Source organism: Carcharodon carcharias, chromosome 1 (assembly GCF_017639515.1).
Source record: "Carcharodon carcharias isolate sCarCar2 chromosome 1, sCarCar2.pri, whole genome shotgun sequence".
Taxonomy (NCBI): Eukaryota; Metazoa; Chordata; class Chondrichthyes; order Lamniformes; family Lamnidae; genus Carcharodon; species Carcharodon carcharias.
The window spans coordinates 4,483,613-4,502,866 of NC_054467.1; the positions used below are offsets into that span (position 1 = coordinate 4,483,613).

The 19,254-nt window shown below is 40.7% G+C and overlaps 1 protein-coding gene across 6 annotated transcripts in view; it reads right to left on the minus strand.

The window, feature by feature from the left end:
* Nucleotides 1-2,565: 2,565 nt before the first annotated feature.
* The window catches only part of uso1 (USO1 vesicle transport factor), a 69,355-nt gene continuing 52,666 nt past the window's right edge, over nt 2,566-19,254 (minus strand). For all 6 annotated transcript variants that reach the window (XM_041186579.1, XM_041186555.1, XM_041186572.1 and 3 more), the window contains 8 exons: nt 17,708-17,889; nt 17,433-17,554; nt 13,012-13,147; nt 11,833-12,011; nt 10,362-10,439; nt 7,337-7,453; nt 5,360-5,575; nt 2,566-3,776 (listed from right to left, as the gene is read on the minus strand). In XM_041186579.1, coding sequence (XP_041042513.1) covers nt 3,708-3,776; nt 5,360-5,575; nt 7,337-7,453; nt 10,362-10,439; nt 11,833-12,011; nt 13,012-13,147; nt 17,433-17,554; nt 17,708-17,889 — 1,099 coding nt within the window. In that variant the 3' untranslated portion in view covers nt 2,566-3,707. The remainder of the gene's footprint in view (nt 3,777-5,359; nt 5,576-7,336; nt 7,454-10,361; nt 10,440-11,832; nt 12,012-13,011; nt 13,148-17,432; nt 17,555-17,707; nt 17,890-19,254) is intronic.

A 19,254-nucleotide genomic window follows, 5' to 3' on the forward strand; every position in this document is an offset into this window, starting at 1 on the left:
CTTTGGGGAATCAGGAGGTGAGTTACTCACCACAGAATTCCCAGCCTCTGACCTGCTCTTGTGGCCACACTATTTATATGGCTAGTCCAGTTCAGTTTGTGGTAACGTTAAGACCCAGGTCGACGGCATTACACTGATTTCCTCACCAATGGATGTCAAGAGAAGATGGTTAGATTCTCTCTTTTGTTGGGGATGGTCATCACCTGGTGCTTGTGTGGCATGTTACTTGCCACTGGTCAGCCCAAGCCTGAATGCTGTCCAGGTCTTTACTGCATGCAGGAAAGGACAGTTTCAATATCTGAGGAGTTACAAATGAAATTTAACATTGTGCAATCATCAGCCAACATCTCCACTTCTAGCCTTATAAGGAAGCTGAAGATGGTTGGGCCCAGGACACTGCTGCACGAGTTCCTCAGGGCAATGTCCTGATTGAGATGATTGGCCACCGACAAACATTACCATCTTCCTTTGTGGTACAACAAAAGCAAAATACTGCAGATACTGGAAATCTGAAATAAAAACAAACTGCTGGAAAAACGTAGGCCTGGTAGCACCTGTAGAGAGTGTTAATGTTGAGTCTGTATGACTCTTCAAATTCTAAAGAAGTCATACAGACTTGAAACATTAACTGTTTCTCTCCACAGATGCTGTCGGACCTGCTGAGTTTTTCCACCATTTTCTGTTTTTATTCCTTTGTGCTCCAACTACTGGAGATTTTGCCCCCTAATTCCCATCAACTTGAATTTTACTAGAGCTCCTGGATGTCACACTCATTCAAATGGTGCCATGATGTCAAGAGCAGTCACTCTCACCTCGCCTCTGGAACTCAAGTCTGTAATGAAGCCTGGAACTGAATAATCCTGGTGGACCGCAAGTTCGAGATGAGTAAGCTGGTTACTGGTGAGTGTCACTTGATAGTGCGATCGATGGCTCCTTCCATCACTTTACTGATAACTCAGAGTAGACTTACAGGACATAACTGGGCAATTTTCCATATTTTCAGGCAGATGTAGTGTTGTAGCTGTACTGGACCAGCTTGGCTAGTGGCATGACTTGTTCTAGAGCACAGGTCTTTGGCACGGTCAGGGCCCATAGATTTTGTTTCATCCATCAGCTATTTCCTGATATCATTGTGAATTGAATTGATTGGAGACTGGAATCTGTAATGGCAGGGACCTCAGGTATGAGGTGGAACATTCACTCCTCTGACTTAAGATGGTTGCAAATGCTTCAGCCTTGTCTTTTGCACTTATGCTAGGCTTCTCCATCTTTGAGGGTAGGGACTCTGTCTACCATCATTCATGACTGGTTAAGGCAGGATCGCAGAGCTAAGATTTTATGCATTGGCAGTGGGATCACTTAAGCCATCTATTGCATGCTGCTTCTAATGATCAGCACGCGCATAGTCCTGCATAACAGCTTCGCAGGTTGACATCTCACTTTGTTATACCTAGTGCTGCTCCTGGCGCACATTCCTACACTTCTCATTGCATCCGGGTTGGTCCCCTCACTTGAAACTTTTGGTGGAGTGAGACAAATTCTATGCCAGGAGATTAAAAATTGTTACTGAAAACAATTCTGCTACTGATGGTTCACAGCACCTCATAGATGCCTTGTTTTGAGCTGAAAGATCTGTCCTGAAGCTATCCATTTTGTCTTTAATGAAGTTGGGATTGTTTTCCTTGGAGAAAGTTGAGAGGAGATTTGATAGGGTATGCAAAATCATGAGGAGTCTGGGCAGAATAGATAGGGGAGAAACTGTTCTCATTGGAGGAAGAATTGAGAACCTGAGGGCTCAGGTTTAAGGTAATTGGCAAAAGCAGCAATGGCAACATGAAGGAGAGCGTTTTCATGGAGCAAGTGGTTAGGATGTGGAATGCATTGCCTAAGACCATGGTGCAGACAGGTTCAACTCAGGCTTTCAAAAGGAATTGGATCATCATCTGAAATGGAAGAATGAGCAGGGCTACAGGGAGAAGGCAGAAGAATGGCACTATAAGAACTGCTCTTTCAGAGAGCCAGCACAGACATGGGCTTAATGACATCCTTCTGTGCTGTAACGATTCTGTGATAATAAAACATTCCAAGGTGGTTTATAGGATATCGACACCAAGCCACATAAGGAGACATCAGGCTGGTGACTAGAAGTTTGAGCTATAAAGCAGGTTTAGGGAAATGTTTTAAAGGATCAGAGAGAGAGAGAGATAGAGAGGTGGAGCGGTTTGGGGGAATTCCAGAGATTAGGGGCCAGGCGGCTGAAGACACAGCCACCAATGTTGGCGTCACCAATGGAAATCAGAGGTGTGCAAGAGGCCGGAACTTGTTACTAGATTTAAATACATGGGTGAGATGCGCAGTTCAGTAGGCTGTTGCAATTATTAAAATCTCTCATGTTGCGTTTGGAAACTATCAGATCTCAAACTTCTCTCGTAACCCTTGCCAGGTCGAAAAGGAAATAAAATTGAGAAATCAGATATTCACTGTACAACAATCATTTGACTCCGTTCTCAGTTAAAACATAATAGGATAGAATGGTAAAAAATTCCACTACATGCAACTAGTGAAAACGTTTATCTGAAATTTCCTAGATATGAACTTTATTTCCAAAACACAATTACGTTCTTTTTCTATAAAGTATACTATCTCATTTTATTCCAATTTTGGCGTAACAGCCAATAAATTATATAAATCATACAGGATATTGTATCTCAGCAATACAGCTAATGTAGAAATAAATCTTTGTCTGTGGCATTGTCTGCAAACAATAATCGACATTAATGCAATACCTGCAATTCCAAACTGTTCAAACGTTGTTCAGTTATTAACTTCTCGTCAGATATTTCCAAGCGTTGTTGAATTTGAGGGACAGAACACAGCTTTTGAACAATGCAAAGGCACACTAGATCCTTCGTGAATGACTGACTGATATAAATCAGGGTGATGACCAGTTCAGCTGTTTACCAGCACATGCCTCAATTCAGAAGGGCCACCAAATTTTGGTGTGCCTACAGATCCTGAGACACAATGCCTTGGAAACAACGCAAAGGTCGGCAAGATAGATGCCCCACATTTCACTCCTACAACACCCTGCTCTCATGCTTGATGGATACAGTGGTTTATGTAAATCAATGAAATGAATGGTGAAAGGTGACTACTGTGATCCAATCAGTTCTTGTCACAGGAGAGTTGTGTAGGACATCTAGGTGCCCTGATTCTTGATCTGACATTTAGCCATTTTCTCAAGGGCTGCTTTTAAACACTAGGTTGGTCTGCAACCTCCCACAATAATGCATTCTCTAGAAAATACAACATATTGCTACACTGCTTCGTTTTAGACTTCCAAGATGCTGCAAGTTATACAGGCATAACTGTAGACTAAAGTTGGTGAGCTATTCTTCACTCCGATAATGAGTTGCTGCTTAGTGTACCATGAGGGAATGTTTTCAATTTATTTTTTTCCCTTGGAGAAAAACAACGTTGCCTTGTTAAAACTTTAATACTTTGAAAATTAAAAATTTCTCTCCTGCCTGGTAAGCAAACTTGTTAACTGGTAGAAGATACAATTGAACTAATTTCAAAACCCCTTTCCAAAAGAAAAACAAAATATTGTTAACTCTGCTTCTACATTATGCATTTTGTGGTAATAGAAGCCTTGACCATCTTTACATTTTATTTCCTCGTTCTGCCTTTGTGTGATCATTATACAATTAACTCGGTTCATAATCATCATCATCATCTTCTTGGTCAGCAGACTCCAAATCATCTTCATCCTCAACCTGGATAAAACAACAGATATTGCTTGCTGTCGTACTACATTGTTTCAATAGATACAAAATAAATATTTGATTTTACAGTAAAAACATTACACATGGTGACTAATCACAACTGCAAATTAGCCCAAAATCATTCTCAAAATACTTACCCGAATCAATCAACATGATTACTTTTTTGTGTGTTAATTAAACTTCATATTCCTAAACCTAAGCAAGTGTTTTTTTTAAAAATCTAATATTCTTACAACTATGCCTAACATACTACTAGCACATTTTTTATTTGTATGTAAATTATGCAGAATTTAAAGCCTAAGCCATTTGGATCAACAAGTCCATGCTCCCCCTCCCACCCTACTTCATCTCATCCCATCATCAAATCCTTCTATTCCTTTCTCTGGGTGTATCCAGCTTTCCCTTTAACACCTATATGCTATTGCTTCAATCACTCCCCACCGTAGCAAGTTCCACATTCTCTCCACACTTTGGAAAATGGAAGTTTCTCCTGAATTTCCTATTGGATTTACTGTTGACGATCACACATTTGTGACTCCCTAGTTTTAGACTTGTTACGTGCAAATATCTTTGTGGAATCAAAGAATAATACAATACAGGAGGCGACCATTTTGAAGAGCATTCCAGTTAGTCCCACTCACCCACTCTTTCCCCATGTTCCTGACATGTTCTCTCCTTCAAGTATTTGCCCAGATCCCTTTCAAAAGTTATTACTGACCATCAGACAGTGTACTCCAAATCGTTAAGTACATGTTGCCTATGGTTCTTTTACCAATCGCTTTAAATCAGTGTCAACTGGTTATCAACCTTTCAGCCAATAGAAACAATTTCTCTTCATTTACTCCAACTAAATCTAAATGATTTTAAGCACCTCTCTCAAAGCCACACTTAGCTTTCTCTAATCTAAGGAGAACAATCCCCACTTTTCTAGTCTACCCAAGTCCTGGAACCATTCTGGCAAATTGCTTCTGTACCTTGTTCAAAACTTCACATCCTTCCTAAAGAGATCTAGACACCATACTCCAGCTGGGGCTGCACTAGTTTTCAAGAAGGTTTGGCATAACTTCCTGGATTTCTCACACCATGTCTCTATAAAGCAAAAGGTCCCATACGCTTTATTAACTTTGTTAATTGTCCTGCCAGTTTCAAAGATCCATGTACAACCACCCCAGGCCTCCCTCTTTCCTTGTACTACATGACCATATCAAACTCCTTCCTAAATGCTTTAACCATTTAAAATTGTACTCAACTGTAATGATTATCATACTACATAAGGATATTTAACTTTAATTTCAGAATAACAAATTCACTTCCAATTTGCCTAGTGCAAATACGACATTACTGATAAAGACATATTTAAAGTAAATATAAATAGTAATGACTAAGGTTGGTGTTTACAGTGCACTTGCCTGAACATGCTCATTGTCTAGCTTTAATTAGAGCAATTTTAGATTTGCTGCTGTAAATGAAGGACCAGATAAAACATGTACACAGTCTGTACTACACCCATATTAACTGGCCTAGCAAAAACCCATGTAGTCATTAAAATATTGATGCTGCTACATCATACATACTGGCTCTCCAAGTTCTTTGAGCTTGTTCTTAAATCCAAAGATTTTCTGGTCCTGGTCTGCGAGAAGTACCAACAGATCATCCTGTTCCTTCTTTGATTCCGTCACCTCTTGCTGGAGTTTTCTCTTGTCAGTTTCAAGAATGGCAACTGTACTAGTTGTTGAGGCAAGCTGCTGATTCAGGGTCCTTTGCTCCTCAGTCAAGAGCTTTACCTGATCCTGTGCATATGAATCAAACACAATAATCCCAGATGAAGCTGCAATGTTAATACCTAGTTTAGCCCTCAAACTCATGCTGCATTCCCTGCACTGATTATAAGAGGAGCATGAAGGCTTTTCTCATTAAAGCTATGTGATTAACAGGCAGTCGGATAGAGGTGCTCAAAACTTGGAAGGTTTTTTTTTAATATTCATCCTTAGGATGTGAGCACCACTAGTAAGACCAGCATTGATTGCCGATGTTATGAAAGTATAATAATTTTCATAATTTTTTTTGGCTTATTGTAAAGTAGGTTTATGGGGGTAAGTATGGTTGATTGTGTGTGAGTTAATTACATTTGGAGTGAGTTAGACTGCAAGTTTAGAATTATCAAAAAGCTAGATGTAGAAATATGCTTGAAATGCTAATGAATAAGCATAGATGCTGGCTTAGCATGTAAGGTGTGAAGGGGAATTGCATTTTTAGATAAATGAAGGGATTGCTTGGATTTCAAAGGGATGTTAATCTGCTTACAACTAGCCAGATAAGCAAGGCTAAGGAGTGTGTTTATTTTTCCCAAAGTTTACTGACAATATCAGCAACATGAAGCTTTTTATATTATGGGAAATGTGCCATTCCAAAAATGTATAAAACAATGGAATTTACATATTAAAGTGGGAGAAACATATATAAAGGGGAATGAAAGGCTATGTGAGGAGGGCCATGTAAGATCTAATAGGAATGTGCGAAACAGCCTTTAAGAAGCCTCCAGCCATTTATGCATAAGTTGACTGTGTCCAGTAACTGAAGTTGGAGAAAGCCATTTGGAATTCCACTGTCAAGTGGGTACTGTGTTAACTTGGTTTTGTTTTTAAATCTAAAATCTATTTTGGGCTAGTGCCTTAAAGGGGGTGTGTAACTGGGAGTCAGGTTAATTAAGAATTTTAGAAGCAGTTACAGTATTAAGTAATTGTGGTATTATGTATGTGCTTGAAATCTTTCATTTTGTTAATAAATATTTTAATTTAAATTTTTTAAATCTCTAAAGGCCTTGGTGGACTCATTACTTCTGAATTCAATGTACACATCTCGTAATAAATACAAATTGCAAAACTGTTGTATAGCGCAACCAAGTTTCTCTTGTGGATTTGGTCCACCTGACACACATCATCTGCCACATCCTAAAGCCAATCTTTAATTGCCCTTGGGAACTGGGGTGATGGGATGTGTGAAACCCATTCTGATAGTTTAGAAGATGTTAATCTGGTCACTTCTATTTATAGTAATAAAATGATAGAAAGTGTCAGCAATATATCATGGCAAATAAATGATTAGAATAGATTGAGTGGGTCTAAGTGAATTTTGCTGGCTCCATGTTGTTTCTCTGATGTCACTTGTATATATCTTTGATGTATTATGATTTTGGGCAGTATACAAGGAATATAGAGATCAAAGTTAGAGTTACTGTAAAAGTTGCTGTTCACATACTGGAATCGTGAAGTGCAATACAGCTGAGTAAACAAACCAGAACGTGTAGTACGCTATCTCAATAAAAATCTGATCTTGTATTGTTATAACTGAATGCATGTGCACTTTAATGTGATTTAAAGCAACGAGACAAGACAGAATAACAAAGCAGCCCAACACAAATGACATTTAGAATTAAATCATAACCATAACGCACAATTTAAGCACCACTCACATAAATGTATTTCAATTTGAAAGCTGTTCAGTTTAGTAGATAGCTAGAAATAGACACAATAGACTAATTTATAACCTACCTTTAACTTTTGATTTTCATCATCCAATGCTGACAGTCTGCTTTCGAGTTGTGAGATCTTCATTAATGCAGAGGCACTGTCATTATCCCCTGATGCAGCTTCTGCTATGGCTACAGGCTTTAAATAGGGTGTCAAAGTGCAAGTGAACAAATTTAAACTGTTGTAAATTAATTCACAAAAAAATGCTATTGCCATTACTTATTTACTGGCTTGTAGCAATGATTATAAACTTTTCAGTGAAAGTTAAAAAGTTGAAAGTTTCAATGAAATCTTAGTTTAAAATTTTTCCGCACAAGGCATCACAACAGTTTTTGATGGACTTCTAGACTTCTTTTGAAGGTCTTCTAAAGTTGTACCGTTCCTACTACCAACAGTTGTAAACTCAGTGCTTCTAGCCTTACCCTTGTATTAAGGGTGGGTAACAAATGCTGGCCTCGCTAGCAATGCTCACAGCCAATGAAAGAATTAAAAAAAAGTTGTTCAGTGGTGTTTGGGAAATGCTAAACCTCACCATGCCCAAGGAGAGAAACAAAACAACTTTGAACAGAGGTTAATTTAAATTACAGATTAATTTGGAACTGCTTTATAATGGTTCTACCCATTACAATGCGGCTGGAGCTTCTACGCTCAACGCAGGGATCAGTAAGAAAACTTTAGGTTACCTTTAGTAGATAGGCTTCCTTACTCTTTGAATGCATTTGCTTATCCAATTAATGCCTTTGAGTTAGCACTCAAACGGTATCTATATTTTAATGAGTGACATCATACCAGATAAATTAGCCAATGGTAATGCACTCCTGCTTTAACAGAAGAAATATTGTTTGTGGAGGAGGGGGGGGGGGAGGTGGCAGAAAAGACACACATGGGGCACGAATGGCACAAAAATGCATTCAACCTTCCCCCCACCCACCCCCGAGACCTTTGTTTTCATTCACTAATCCTTCACATACAAAGGAATGATAGAAAAGGGGGACAGGGGTGGGGCCGAGGACAGAACCAGGTTCAGCTGTAACGCCATTCCCAGTTAAACAGCACCAACACCTGGTCTGGTCTCACATGCAGAATGGGCAAAAGAGAAATTCCAGAAAGCAGCAGCATTTTAACTGCAGGAGGGAACATTTACATAGGGTGCAATTGCAGGGTGTTACTGAAGTTAAGGTTTTGGAGCAGGCTATTTCAGAAGCACAGCCAGGCCTAACACTCAACCAAGCGATAACTAACTAAGCAAAAAACAACTTTTCAAGAAAAGACTTACTGTGCAAATTTCTCTTAACAGATTCTCTGAAGGTCACTAATCTCTGCGACAGCTGCCTGCACTAGAGTTTAAGGTATCTAACTCCTTTGAATGTGTAAATGTAATCACATTGCTAACGCTAATGGTTTTTTAAAAAATAGCTCTGATGACTGTAATTTCTAGAAATTGCTGGATTAATTTCTGTTACAATACATGGGATTAAATTTATCTAGAATAATTTGCATAATCCAGTGTTTTCATCAAATCTATTTGCCAATACTCGGTTTACGGGGGCGGGGGGGGTGGGTGGGGGGGTAGGTGGGGAAGAAGGGGTGGAGAAATCTCACCCAAGTCAACACACTTCATAATGTTGTGGCAATGGTACAGAATTCATCACTCACACCTTTCCTGGTATATTAACACTTTGTGCGATGCTCTTAATTCACCAGCTACAACCAATTGCAAATCCAGTGCTCCTCGCAGATCTATCCAACGGTTCCAAAGAATCTCTCCAGGGACAATCCAAGTTATGGGTTTACATACAAAAAAGTATCTTGCATTTTTCTCTCTTTCCAGGGCCAATTGACTTGCTGTACATTTCAAGCAGTGGTTTTGTTTTTATTTCACAGTTCAGGTTTGGAAAAGTAAAATCTCGATACACAATTAGGCTTTGTGATAATCTTTACAGTTCAAGTGGATAAGCATTTACTTGGCCGTGTCCCTTTACTGTAAGCACACCATCTCCAGAATACAGAGGGCTGATTTAATGCAATCAGACAAATATAAAAACCTCAGATTTCCTAAACTGGTACCGACAGGGCATATCCCGTCCCTTGACAGGCTCCTTCTCTCCACCTTTGGGGAACTGAACATTTCCCAAATGCTGAGAAGGAAAAATAGGCCCTCGTTTCTTTAAGAAGAGGGATCAAGGAGATTTTCATCAGATGGTTATATATTTTCTAAATGTATTATCTACAATCTAATAAACATGCTTGATTCCCAATTTTCAGAAAACCCACACATGGTGCAAATGCTTCATGTACTTGTATTGGTGAACGTGTTGTGTGCCCAGAAGTCTTCCTTGTCAGGTGGCATGCTACCACATCAGGTGGAATGGTGCATTATTGCACCCTACCATGGAGCACTAAGGAGTGGATTTAGAGATGTGATTCAGCACCTAACACCACTACAGTCTCTGAAAGTATCAAGCCCAAGGTTAAGTGCGACCCCAGAGACTGAAACAAAGTGTAATAGAAGTCACCAACAGACAGCACTTGCATGGTTCACACTAATCAGCTCAGAACAAGATTGGCTGAGACCGGAGAGTGGATCACTTGGCTACTTAAATGAGGTTAGTGAACAGCCTGAATGAAAGGGGGAATGAATGTTGAAGAATCTTGAAGTAAAGAAATGCAAGTTTGAGGCTTTGCTAAAAAAAAAATCCTGTTTGCACAACTCCTGCAATCAACTCACACTGAGAAAATTAATAGGTGAAAAATGAACTTATTAATGACAACAGTTAACTGTGATTAAATCACAGCCCTAGTACTTTTAGGAATGTTTTTCTTGGGAAGATAATAAATAGTTCCTTAGTGATAATATGCATGATATCTGACAGATTCTGCAGAGTTCTAGTGACCTTTGTGTAACAAATAACTAGATTAATGAAGTTATACTGGTTAAATATATCAGAATGATCAGAAATCTAATCCTAGTGGCATGCACCCAGGGGTTTAAAAATCCATATAAAATGTGCACATTTATAAATAAAATAGAGGAAAGAAGCCCTACCTTATGCAGTTCTGTTGTTTGTTCACCAGCAATATCCAAGCAGCCTTCACCTGTGTTTCCTGTTGTCTGATTAGTCCTCTACAGAATCAGTTAAACCAGATACCTCTCAGTTGTTTATCCACTTTGCACTTTCTACCGTATAGAGCTATGATGCAATGTTAATAGGTGCAGACTGATCAACTCAAAAAGAATCAAATGCAACTTAAAAATGCACTTTCTGTAATCAAATTAAAATTCACAATTACATAAATAAATCATGGCAGCCAAAACACCAACCTGCGACTCATAGCAGAAGCAATGGTCAGGTCAAATGGCCCATAAAAACACCATGGCTAAGATAGATCTTGTGTGTCAAGGGATATAGGGAGCAGGCACGAAAATGAAGTTAAGGCAGAAGATCTGTCGATCATATTGAATGGTGGAGCAGGTTTGAATATGATCTACTCTATTTTTTAATGTTAAGAGAACACGGTATCAGTATAGTCTCTCAAATCAGGAAGAATAGACAAAGCCTGGAACTCAGTCCAGTGGAAGTGTAGATAATGTACGTTTAATTTGCCACAGCCTGGATTGCAAAGCAGACCAGATATGCATAAAATATTCCCAAGAGCCTAAACAGCTTTAATTGAATTCCAATTTAATTGCTGGTGCAGACTGATGCGATCAAAAGGTATTCCATTGGATTAAGTGAAATTGAACACGTATCCCCAATTGAACAATCCCCAAGCAAAACAATCTATAATGTCACACTAAAATAGCAGGTTCATTCTTAACAAAGGGACTGTGATCACTTTGGGTGAGGGTGTCCTACTGAGTTTGGGTTATGGCGAGTTGCTTAGGCAGAGTGAAAGGGAATATACTCGTAGTACCCAATTTATTGTGCAATACAGGAAAATGAGAAACATGTCTTGCTTCCCATCTTACATTCCTCATCTTGATAACCGGGTGAAATGGAGGGGGGGGGGGGTACGGTGAGAGAAAGAAAAATCACCCAATGATCCCTTTCCTCGAATCACAGAATCTTAAAGCAAAGGAGGCTAACTTAGTCCCACACCTCAGCCTTCTCCCCATTGCCCCAAAAAATTAGACTTTTCGAGCAGGTGATTTGAAAACTCCGAGTTTGTTTCCACTATCCTTTAAGATGGTGTATTTAACGACCCTCTGAAAAAGACCCTCATTTCCCCTTAAATTCTTTTTGCCACTTATTTGAAATCCATGATTCTAGCTACTGACCCACTTGCCAGAGGAAACAGTTTCTCTCCACCAGCTCCATCAAAAACCCTCACCATCTTGAATACCTGTGGTTAATCTACCCTTAACCTTCTCAGTTTATCGTTTACAAGCAAGCAATGCTTCTGAAAGGACGTTTTGGGCTGCAGATCTGTTCTCACGTGCAATCTCATCCTTGGCCTGAACTAGAAGCCAGTGAAAAGTGTTATATTTAATGGGTAAAATGTCAAATAGTTTGTACCAGTTTATCAATCACAGACTCCTTTTCAGCCAGCTGTCCTTCTAGTACATCATGTTGCTTTTTCAGTTCTTCGATCTCTTCTCGTAACCTTCCAATTTCTTCTGCATCAGCCTTGGGCTGAATGCCATTGATCTGCGCTGCTTCATTGTGAATGTGATGTTGGCTGTCTAGGGGTTTACCTGGGCAACAAAATTAGCACACCGACTTACTGAACTAGTAATAATCAAAGCAAGGTCTGCAATGCCATTCTGCAAAACAGCTTGAACGTATGGATAACACGTTGACAGTGACCGTACAAGAACAAAACGTAATTTCGTAAAATTTTGAGGTCGGAAGTAAAACTTTGCAAAGCATTAACAAGAATTGAAATGTTCCAACAGCCCTTTGAAGTTTACAGATGGCCTGATTTTCATTTGTCACCTTTTCTTTTTCCTGTACCAATTAAGCTTCCAAGAACCAGCTTCAACTTACTTGGATGTTGTTTAGATTTGGAGAAGCAGCTCAGCTGCAGCCCATACATCAGTGGTTTGTTTTCTTTTCACCAATGCTCAACTTAAAAATGGGGATTAATAAAAAAACTCAAGAAAAAATATTGTGGCTCAAAAATGCAAAGGAAATAACGCCAGATAAACGAAGATAAACATATTCTCACTGAATGGTCAGACAATCCTAAAAACAACTACTCCTTTGGAGGGAAGGGGTGGCAGTCTAACCAGCTTGTTGTTTCCAACTGATAAACTGTAAACAGTGGATCCTTACCTAGTTTGCGGGACACTTATTTACACAAAAATAAAATTGGTTCTCAAAATGTGCCCTTAACTATTGGCAACAATTGCCAAAACAAAAGAATTCATTGTGGAATCTCCAGAATGTCGTTGATAATTGTGTCCAAAAAGAATCATGCTTTATGTCTGCTGATTAGCATGTATTCCATCTGTTTATAATTCAACTAAATCCAAAGAAATTCATTCTAATAGAAAAGCAATTTGTTCATTTGTAAGTGCTTTACAATGATGTCTTAAAAATTCTGTAGAGACTGAAGGGAGAGGAGGAAAATCACGTTACATTGTAATTGTCCCTATGCATTCCTGAAAATCTGCACTTTTCACAAACGTGTTACTGTGCCTTGGATATTAAAGAGAGAAAAGTTAGATGGGATTGTTTCACACTGCATCATACCTTGTACTTTGAGAAGATTGTACTGGTCCCGCAACTGCTGAATCTGGGATGTCTGCTGTGTTATAGTTGTTTGACTCTGCTCATTCTGGTTGGTCAAGGCAGCTACTTGTTTCTTCAATTCATTCAGCTGCATATCCTGTATTTCAATGAAAGGTGGGCAATTTTTTTTATATATAGCATAGAATCATAAAATTGTACAACACACACGGCTGTTCAGCCCATCGTGTCCGTGCCAACCCTTTGGCAGAGCTATCTAAAAAGCACCACTCATTCTGCTCTTTCCCCATAATCAAGCAAATGTTCAAGTATTTATACAATTTATTTTGAAAATTACTGGTGAATCTGCTTCCTCCACACTTTCAAGCAGTGCATTTGAAATCCTAACAACTCACTGCGTAAAAGGCTTTTCCTCATGTTGCCACTGACCCTTTTATTAATCACCTTATGCCTGTGCTGTCTGATTACTGAGCCCCTCTGGCACTGAAAATTTTATCGTCACACTCCATAGGAAAAATATTCTAGTTTCAGGTCCCCATACAATCCTTGGAATGCTTAATGAAGACACTGACATCTGAAACCACCTGCAAGAAACTGAATCTTTTAAGCAGTGCCAGCAGAAAACAGGGGAGGCAGTGACACAGTGGCATTGTCACTGGGCTAGTAATCAAGGGACCCAGGGTAATGTTCTGGGGATCTGGGTTCGAATCCCACATGGCAGATGGTGGAATTTGAATTCAGTCAACACAAGCCTGGAATTAAAAGGTTAATAACGAATGCCGTAAAAACCCATCTGGTGCGCTGAATCGGCCATCTTTACCTGCCCTAGCCTGTATGTGACTCCAGACCTACAGCAATGAGGCTGACTCTTAAAGGCCCTCTGAAATGGCCTAACAAGCCACTAAGTTGTAACAAATTGCTAGAAAGTCAATAAGGGAGGTTTTCAGTCAACTCCGTACCCCATGAAGTCTCATGGCATCAGTTCAAATATGGACAAGGAAACCTCTTGCTGATTATCACGTACTGTGCGCCCCCTCAACTGATGAATCAGTACATGTTGAACACCACTTGGAGGAAGCACTGAGGGTGGCAAGGACGCAGAATATACTCTGGGTGGGGGGCTTCAATGCCCAATACCAAGAGTGGCTTGGCAGCACAACTACAGACCCAGCTGGCCAAGTCTTAAACGACATAGCTGCTAGACTGGGTCTGTTGCAGGTGGTAAGGGAACCAGCAAGAGGGAAAAACATACTTGGCCTCATCCTCACCAACCTGCCTGCTGCAGATGCATCTGTCCATGACAGTATCGGTAGGAGTGATCACCGCGCAGTCATTGTGGAGGCGAACTTCTGCCTTCACATTGAGGATACCCTCCATTGTGTTGTGTGGCACTACCACCGTGCTAATTGGGATAGATTTTGAACAGATCTAGCAACTGAAGACTGGGCATCCATGAGGTGCTGTGGGCCATCAAATCAGCAGCAGTAGAATTGTATTCAGCCACAACCCGTAACATCTTGGCCAGGCATATCCACCACCCTACCATTACTACCAAACCAGGAAATAATCCTGGTTCAATGGAGAATACAGGAGGGCATGCCAGGAGCAGCACCAGGCATACCTAAAAACGAGGTGTCAATCTGGTGAAGCCAGAACATAGGGCTACTTGTGTGCCAAACAGCATAAGCAGCAAGTGATAGAGCTAAGCGATTCCACAACCAATGCATCAGATCTAACCTCTTCAGTCTTGCCACATCCAGTCGTGAATGGTGGTGGATAATTAAAGAACTCACTGGAGGTGAAGGCTCTACAAATATCCCCATCCTCAATGATGGGGGAGCCCAGCACATCAGTGCAAAAGATAAGGCTGAAGCATTTTCAACAATCTACAGCCAGAAGTGCCGACTGGATGATCCATCTCAGCCTCCCCTGTTAGGTTCTGGCATCACAGATGCCAGTTTTCAGCTAATTTGATTCACTATGTGACATCAACAGCTGAAGGCACTGAACACTGCTAAGGTTATTGGCACTGGCAATATTGCAGCAATAGTACTGAAGATTTGTGCTCTAGAACTTGCTGTGCCAATAGCCAAGCTGTTCCAGCACAGCTACAACACTGCCATCTACCTGGCAACGTGGAATGTTATGGTACAGCTGATGGCAAATCCCAAAGGGAAACTTGAAACAACTTTCACAACTTGTTTTACAATTTGCATAAATTTCGAGATGCATTGAATTGAATTCAGTAGTAATATGACCAAGTCTTTATAGATTTTCACAAAACTAGATTAAATATTTATTAATAAGAGAAATGATTTTAAACACATACATAGGTCTACAAATTACTTCTATGATAACTTCTAAATCCCCTACTTAATCTGATTCCCAGTTACACTTTCATTAATGCAACAGTAAGACACACAGATTTTAAAAGACCCAGGCAAGGTGACACACAATACTCTGAATTAGTCGAATTCAAAGTGAGTTTTCTTAACTTCAGTTCTTTGAAAACAGCAGCTTGAGGAATAGGTGCTTTTCACACTTGGTGGATCTTAATGCCTAACCTTACACACAGCCTTCGCTCCTTTATACACATTTTGCCCTTTGAATGAAAGTTCCCATTGTTTCATTATGTCTTTGGACTTCAACTTTCCGTTAGTAAAAATCTCGCACTAGGTTTTACCAGTAATCTTTGGGGAAAATAAACACACTCTTTCTAAACTTCACCTGGCTAGATGACAGATTTCATTCCTCCTTTGAAAACAATCCAATCTGGTTTATTTAAAAATGCAAATGTCTTTTTTTACACCTTACATTCTAAATTTCCCCCATGTTTACATCAAAGCCTTCAGACCAGTTGCCTTTAATCCAATTAAAGACACACACACACACACACACACACACCACTATTTTACAATAATTCTCGTAATGTTATTGGAATTGATAATATCTTCCTGGCAGGAAATTTGCCCAGGTATGCTCTGTCCACAAAAAGCAGGACAAATCCAACCCGGCCAATTACCACCCCATCAGTCTACTCTCGATCATCAGTAAAGTGATGGAAGGGGGGTGTCATCAACAGTGCTATTAAGCAGGACTTGCTTAGCAATAACTTGCTCACTGACGTTCAGTTTGGGTTCCGCCATGGTCACTTAGCTCCTGCCCTCATTATAGCCTTGGCTCCAACATGGACAAAAGAGCTGAGCTCCAGAGGTGAGGCGAGAGTGACTGCCCTTGGCATCAAAGCAGCATTTGACCGAGTGTGGCATCAAGGAGCCCTAGCAAAACTGGAGACAATGGGAATCAGGAGGAAAACTTTGGTGGTTGGAGTCATACCTAGTACAAAGGAAGATGGTTGTGGTTGTTGGAAGTCAATCATCTCAGTTCCAGGACATCACTGCAGGAGTTCCTCAGGGTAGTGTCCTAGGCCCAACCACCTTCAGCTGCTTCATCACTGACCTTCCTTCCATCATAAGGTCAGAAGTGGGAACGATCATTGTTGATTTGCACAACATTCAGCACCATTCACGACTCCTCAGATACTGAAGAAGTCCATGTCCAAATGCAGCAAGACCTGGACAATATCCAGGTTTGGTCTGACAAGTGGCAAGTAACATTTGTACCACTCAAGTGCCAGGCAATGACCATCTCCAACAAGAGAGAATCTAACCATCGCCCCTTGACATTTAATTGCACTGTCATTGCTGAATCCCCCACTATGAACACCCTGAGGTCACCACAGACCAGAAACTGAACTGGACTAGCCATATAAATACTGTGGCTACAAGAGCAGGACAGAGGCTAGGAATCCTGCAGCAAGTAACTCACCTCCTGATCCCCAAAGCCTGCCCACCATCTACAAGGCACAAGTCAGGAGTGTGATGAAATACACTCGACTTGCCTGGATGAGTGCAACTCCAACAATACTCAAGAAACTTGACACCACCCAGAACAAAGCAGCCCACTTGATTGGCACCACATCCACAAACATTCACTCCCTCCACCATCAATGCACAATGGCAGCAGTGTGTATCATTTACAAGACACACTGCACAAACTCACCAAGGCTCCTTAGGCAGCCCTTCCAAGCCCTAATCCTCTACCACCTACAAGGACAAGGGCAGCAGATGCATGGGAACTCCACCACCTGCAAGTTCCCTTCCAAGCCACACACCATCCTGACTTGGAAATGTATCACTGTTCCTTCGCTATTGCTGGGAAAAATCCTGGAACTCCCCTCTTAACAGTACAGGAGTGTATCTACACAACATGGACTGCAGCAGCTCACCACCACCTTCTCAAGGGAAATTAGGGATGCGCAATAAATGCTGGTCTAGCCAGCGTCACACACGTCCCATGAACGAATGAAAAAAACCATTAGACAGTTTTGGACCGTGTAGTTTAAATCTGTGTAAAGTTATTACCTGTTCACGGATAAGTTCCTTGTATTGACTGACTATACTGTCATGTTGCTCCAATGACTTCTTCACTTCCTCTTCCTTTTTCTCGTCCTCACTGGATTTTTGGACAGCCTTTGTTATAAGAACTAATTGGAAACAGAAATTGAAAAATTGGTTGAGGAGCAATGCGTTAGTGTGAGAAGAGACAGCGGATGAGGTAATAGATAAAGTGAAGGTGCAGAGTTGAACAGTTTCATACTGGTAACAGTTAGCTTCATAGTTAAGTTAGCGAAGTTTACCTTCTAATTCTTTAACTAATTTGGTGAACTCATGGTCAAACAGCATTTGCTCTGGGCTGCTGTAGCTGGGCTGGGGTTTCTGACCAGCTCGAGAGTACAGCTCATGTTTGCTGATGTAAGCCAGCTTCTCAATGAAAATTTCTTTCCCGATCCTCTTCTCTATGAGCTGTTTTAACTTTTCCCTGTATGAAGAGAGGAATAAATTGAACTTTCCATGTAGTTAATACAGCGAAGACCACTTACCAGACGGTCTTCTGAGAAGGATAACGAGAGTGCAGGAATTTCAGAAGCCAGTAATTTTTAAGGCACTGTATAAATACATTGGAGAGTTTAATGAATCTACTTCTGGATTATTTTACAACCACTTATGCAATCCAAAAATAATCAAAAATCTGGGCAAAAATAAGACAGAGGCTGCAAACATAATGGGGGGAATTTTACCTTGGGGTAGTGGCCTCATTCCTGGTCAGGGCGATCCTGCCACATGAGGGCCGGCAAGCCCCAAGTTGATTTTATAGTTATTGGGCTGTTAGTTGGCTCGGGGTAAGACTTCTGCTGCCAGACAATCAGTTGGTTGGCAACTGTCTCATTCCAGCAGCGGCACTAAGTGTGGTAGCCACTGCTGGGACTATGGACAGTCCCCAACAAAGAGGAGCTGAACATCAGGGAAGAGTCTGACGTTTCACTCAGGCCAGGCTGGCAGACTCTAGTGAGAGGGTTGGGGTCAGGTTCTGCAGGGTGGAGGGGCCTCTATTGCAGCACAGAGGGCTCAAACAGGAGGCATGCCAACCCAGTCTGCACCCAGGCCATCAGATCACCACACAAGCTGGGCACCTGTTGCAGGATGCAGCTCGCAAGTAACAACTGATTAGCTACTTAGGGGACTCAGTTGATCCAAGGGCAAGCAGGCCACTTGATCTAATGTCTCCCGGCCTGATCTAATGTTTCCCCTGGCTGCCAATCCACACCCAGGCTGGTTTGAAATAATGGGAACTAGACATGGCTTCTTTTGCTTTGATACTGGAATTGATTAGATTTTAAGCGTTGTAGGAGAAAGCAGAAGCATCAAATGGCTAAAGGCCATTAGACCTATACATTTGGATTTTGTTGACATTGTCCCACTACAACAAAGTATTGGAGACCTAGAAAAGTTTTTCAGGAAGCTCTTCTGAAGCTATCAACAACTTGTCACTAGCAATACCATGAAGATGAAGCCAATGAGGATTACCAGTAACATGGAAACACCAGTCTTCATAGGAATCTCGGTAATACATTGGCTTCCTCAATCATTTGAAATTGCCAATAGATCAGGGTTCAAAAATTAACACAGCAATCAGCAAGACTGTTGAGGCTTTATGGCTTCATTCCAAGATCTGGATCTTGGGGATTATTACCATGAAGGCTAAACTCAATCTATAAGATGGACAATGCATGTGGAGCATGTTGACAGGCCTGATACTTTCTGCACTCAAATGCTCAAGACAAATAATGAAGATACAAATATATAAAAATGGTGTTTACAACACATTTCTTGCTTTCTCAAGGTG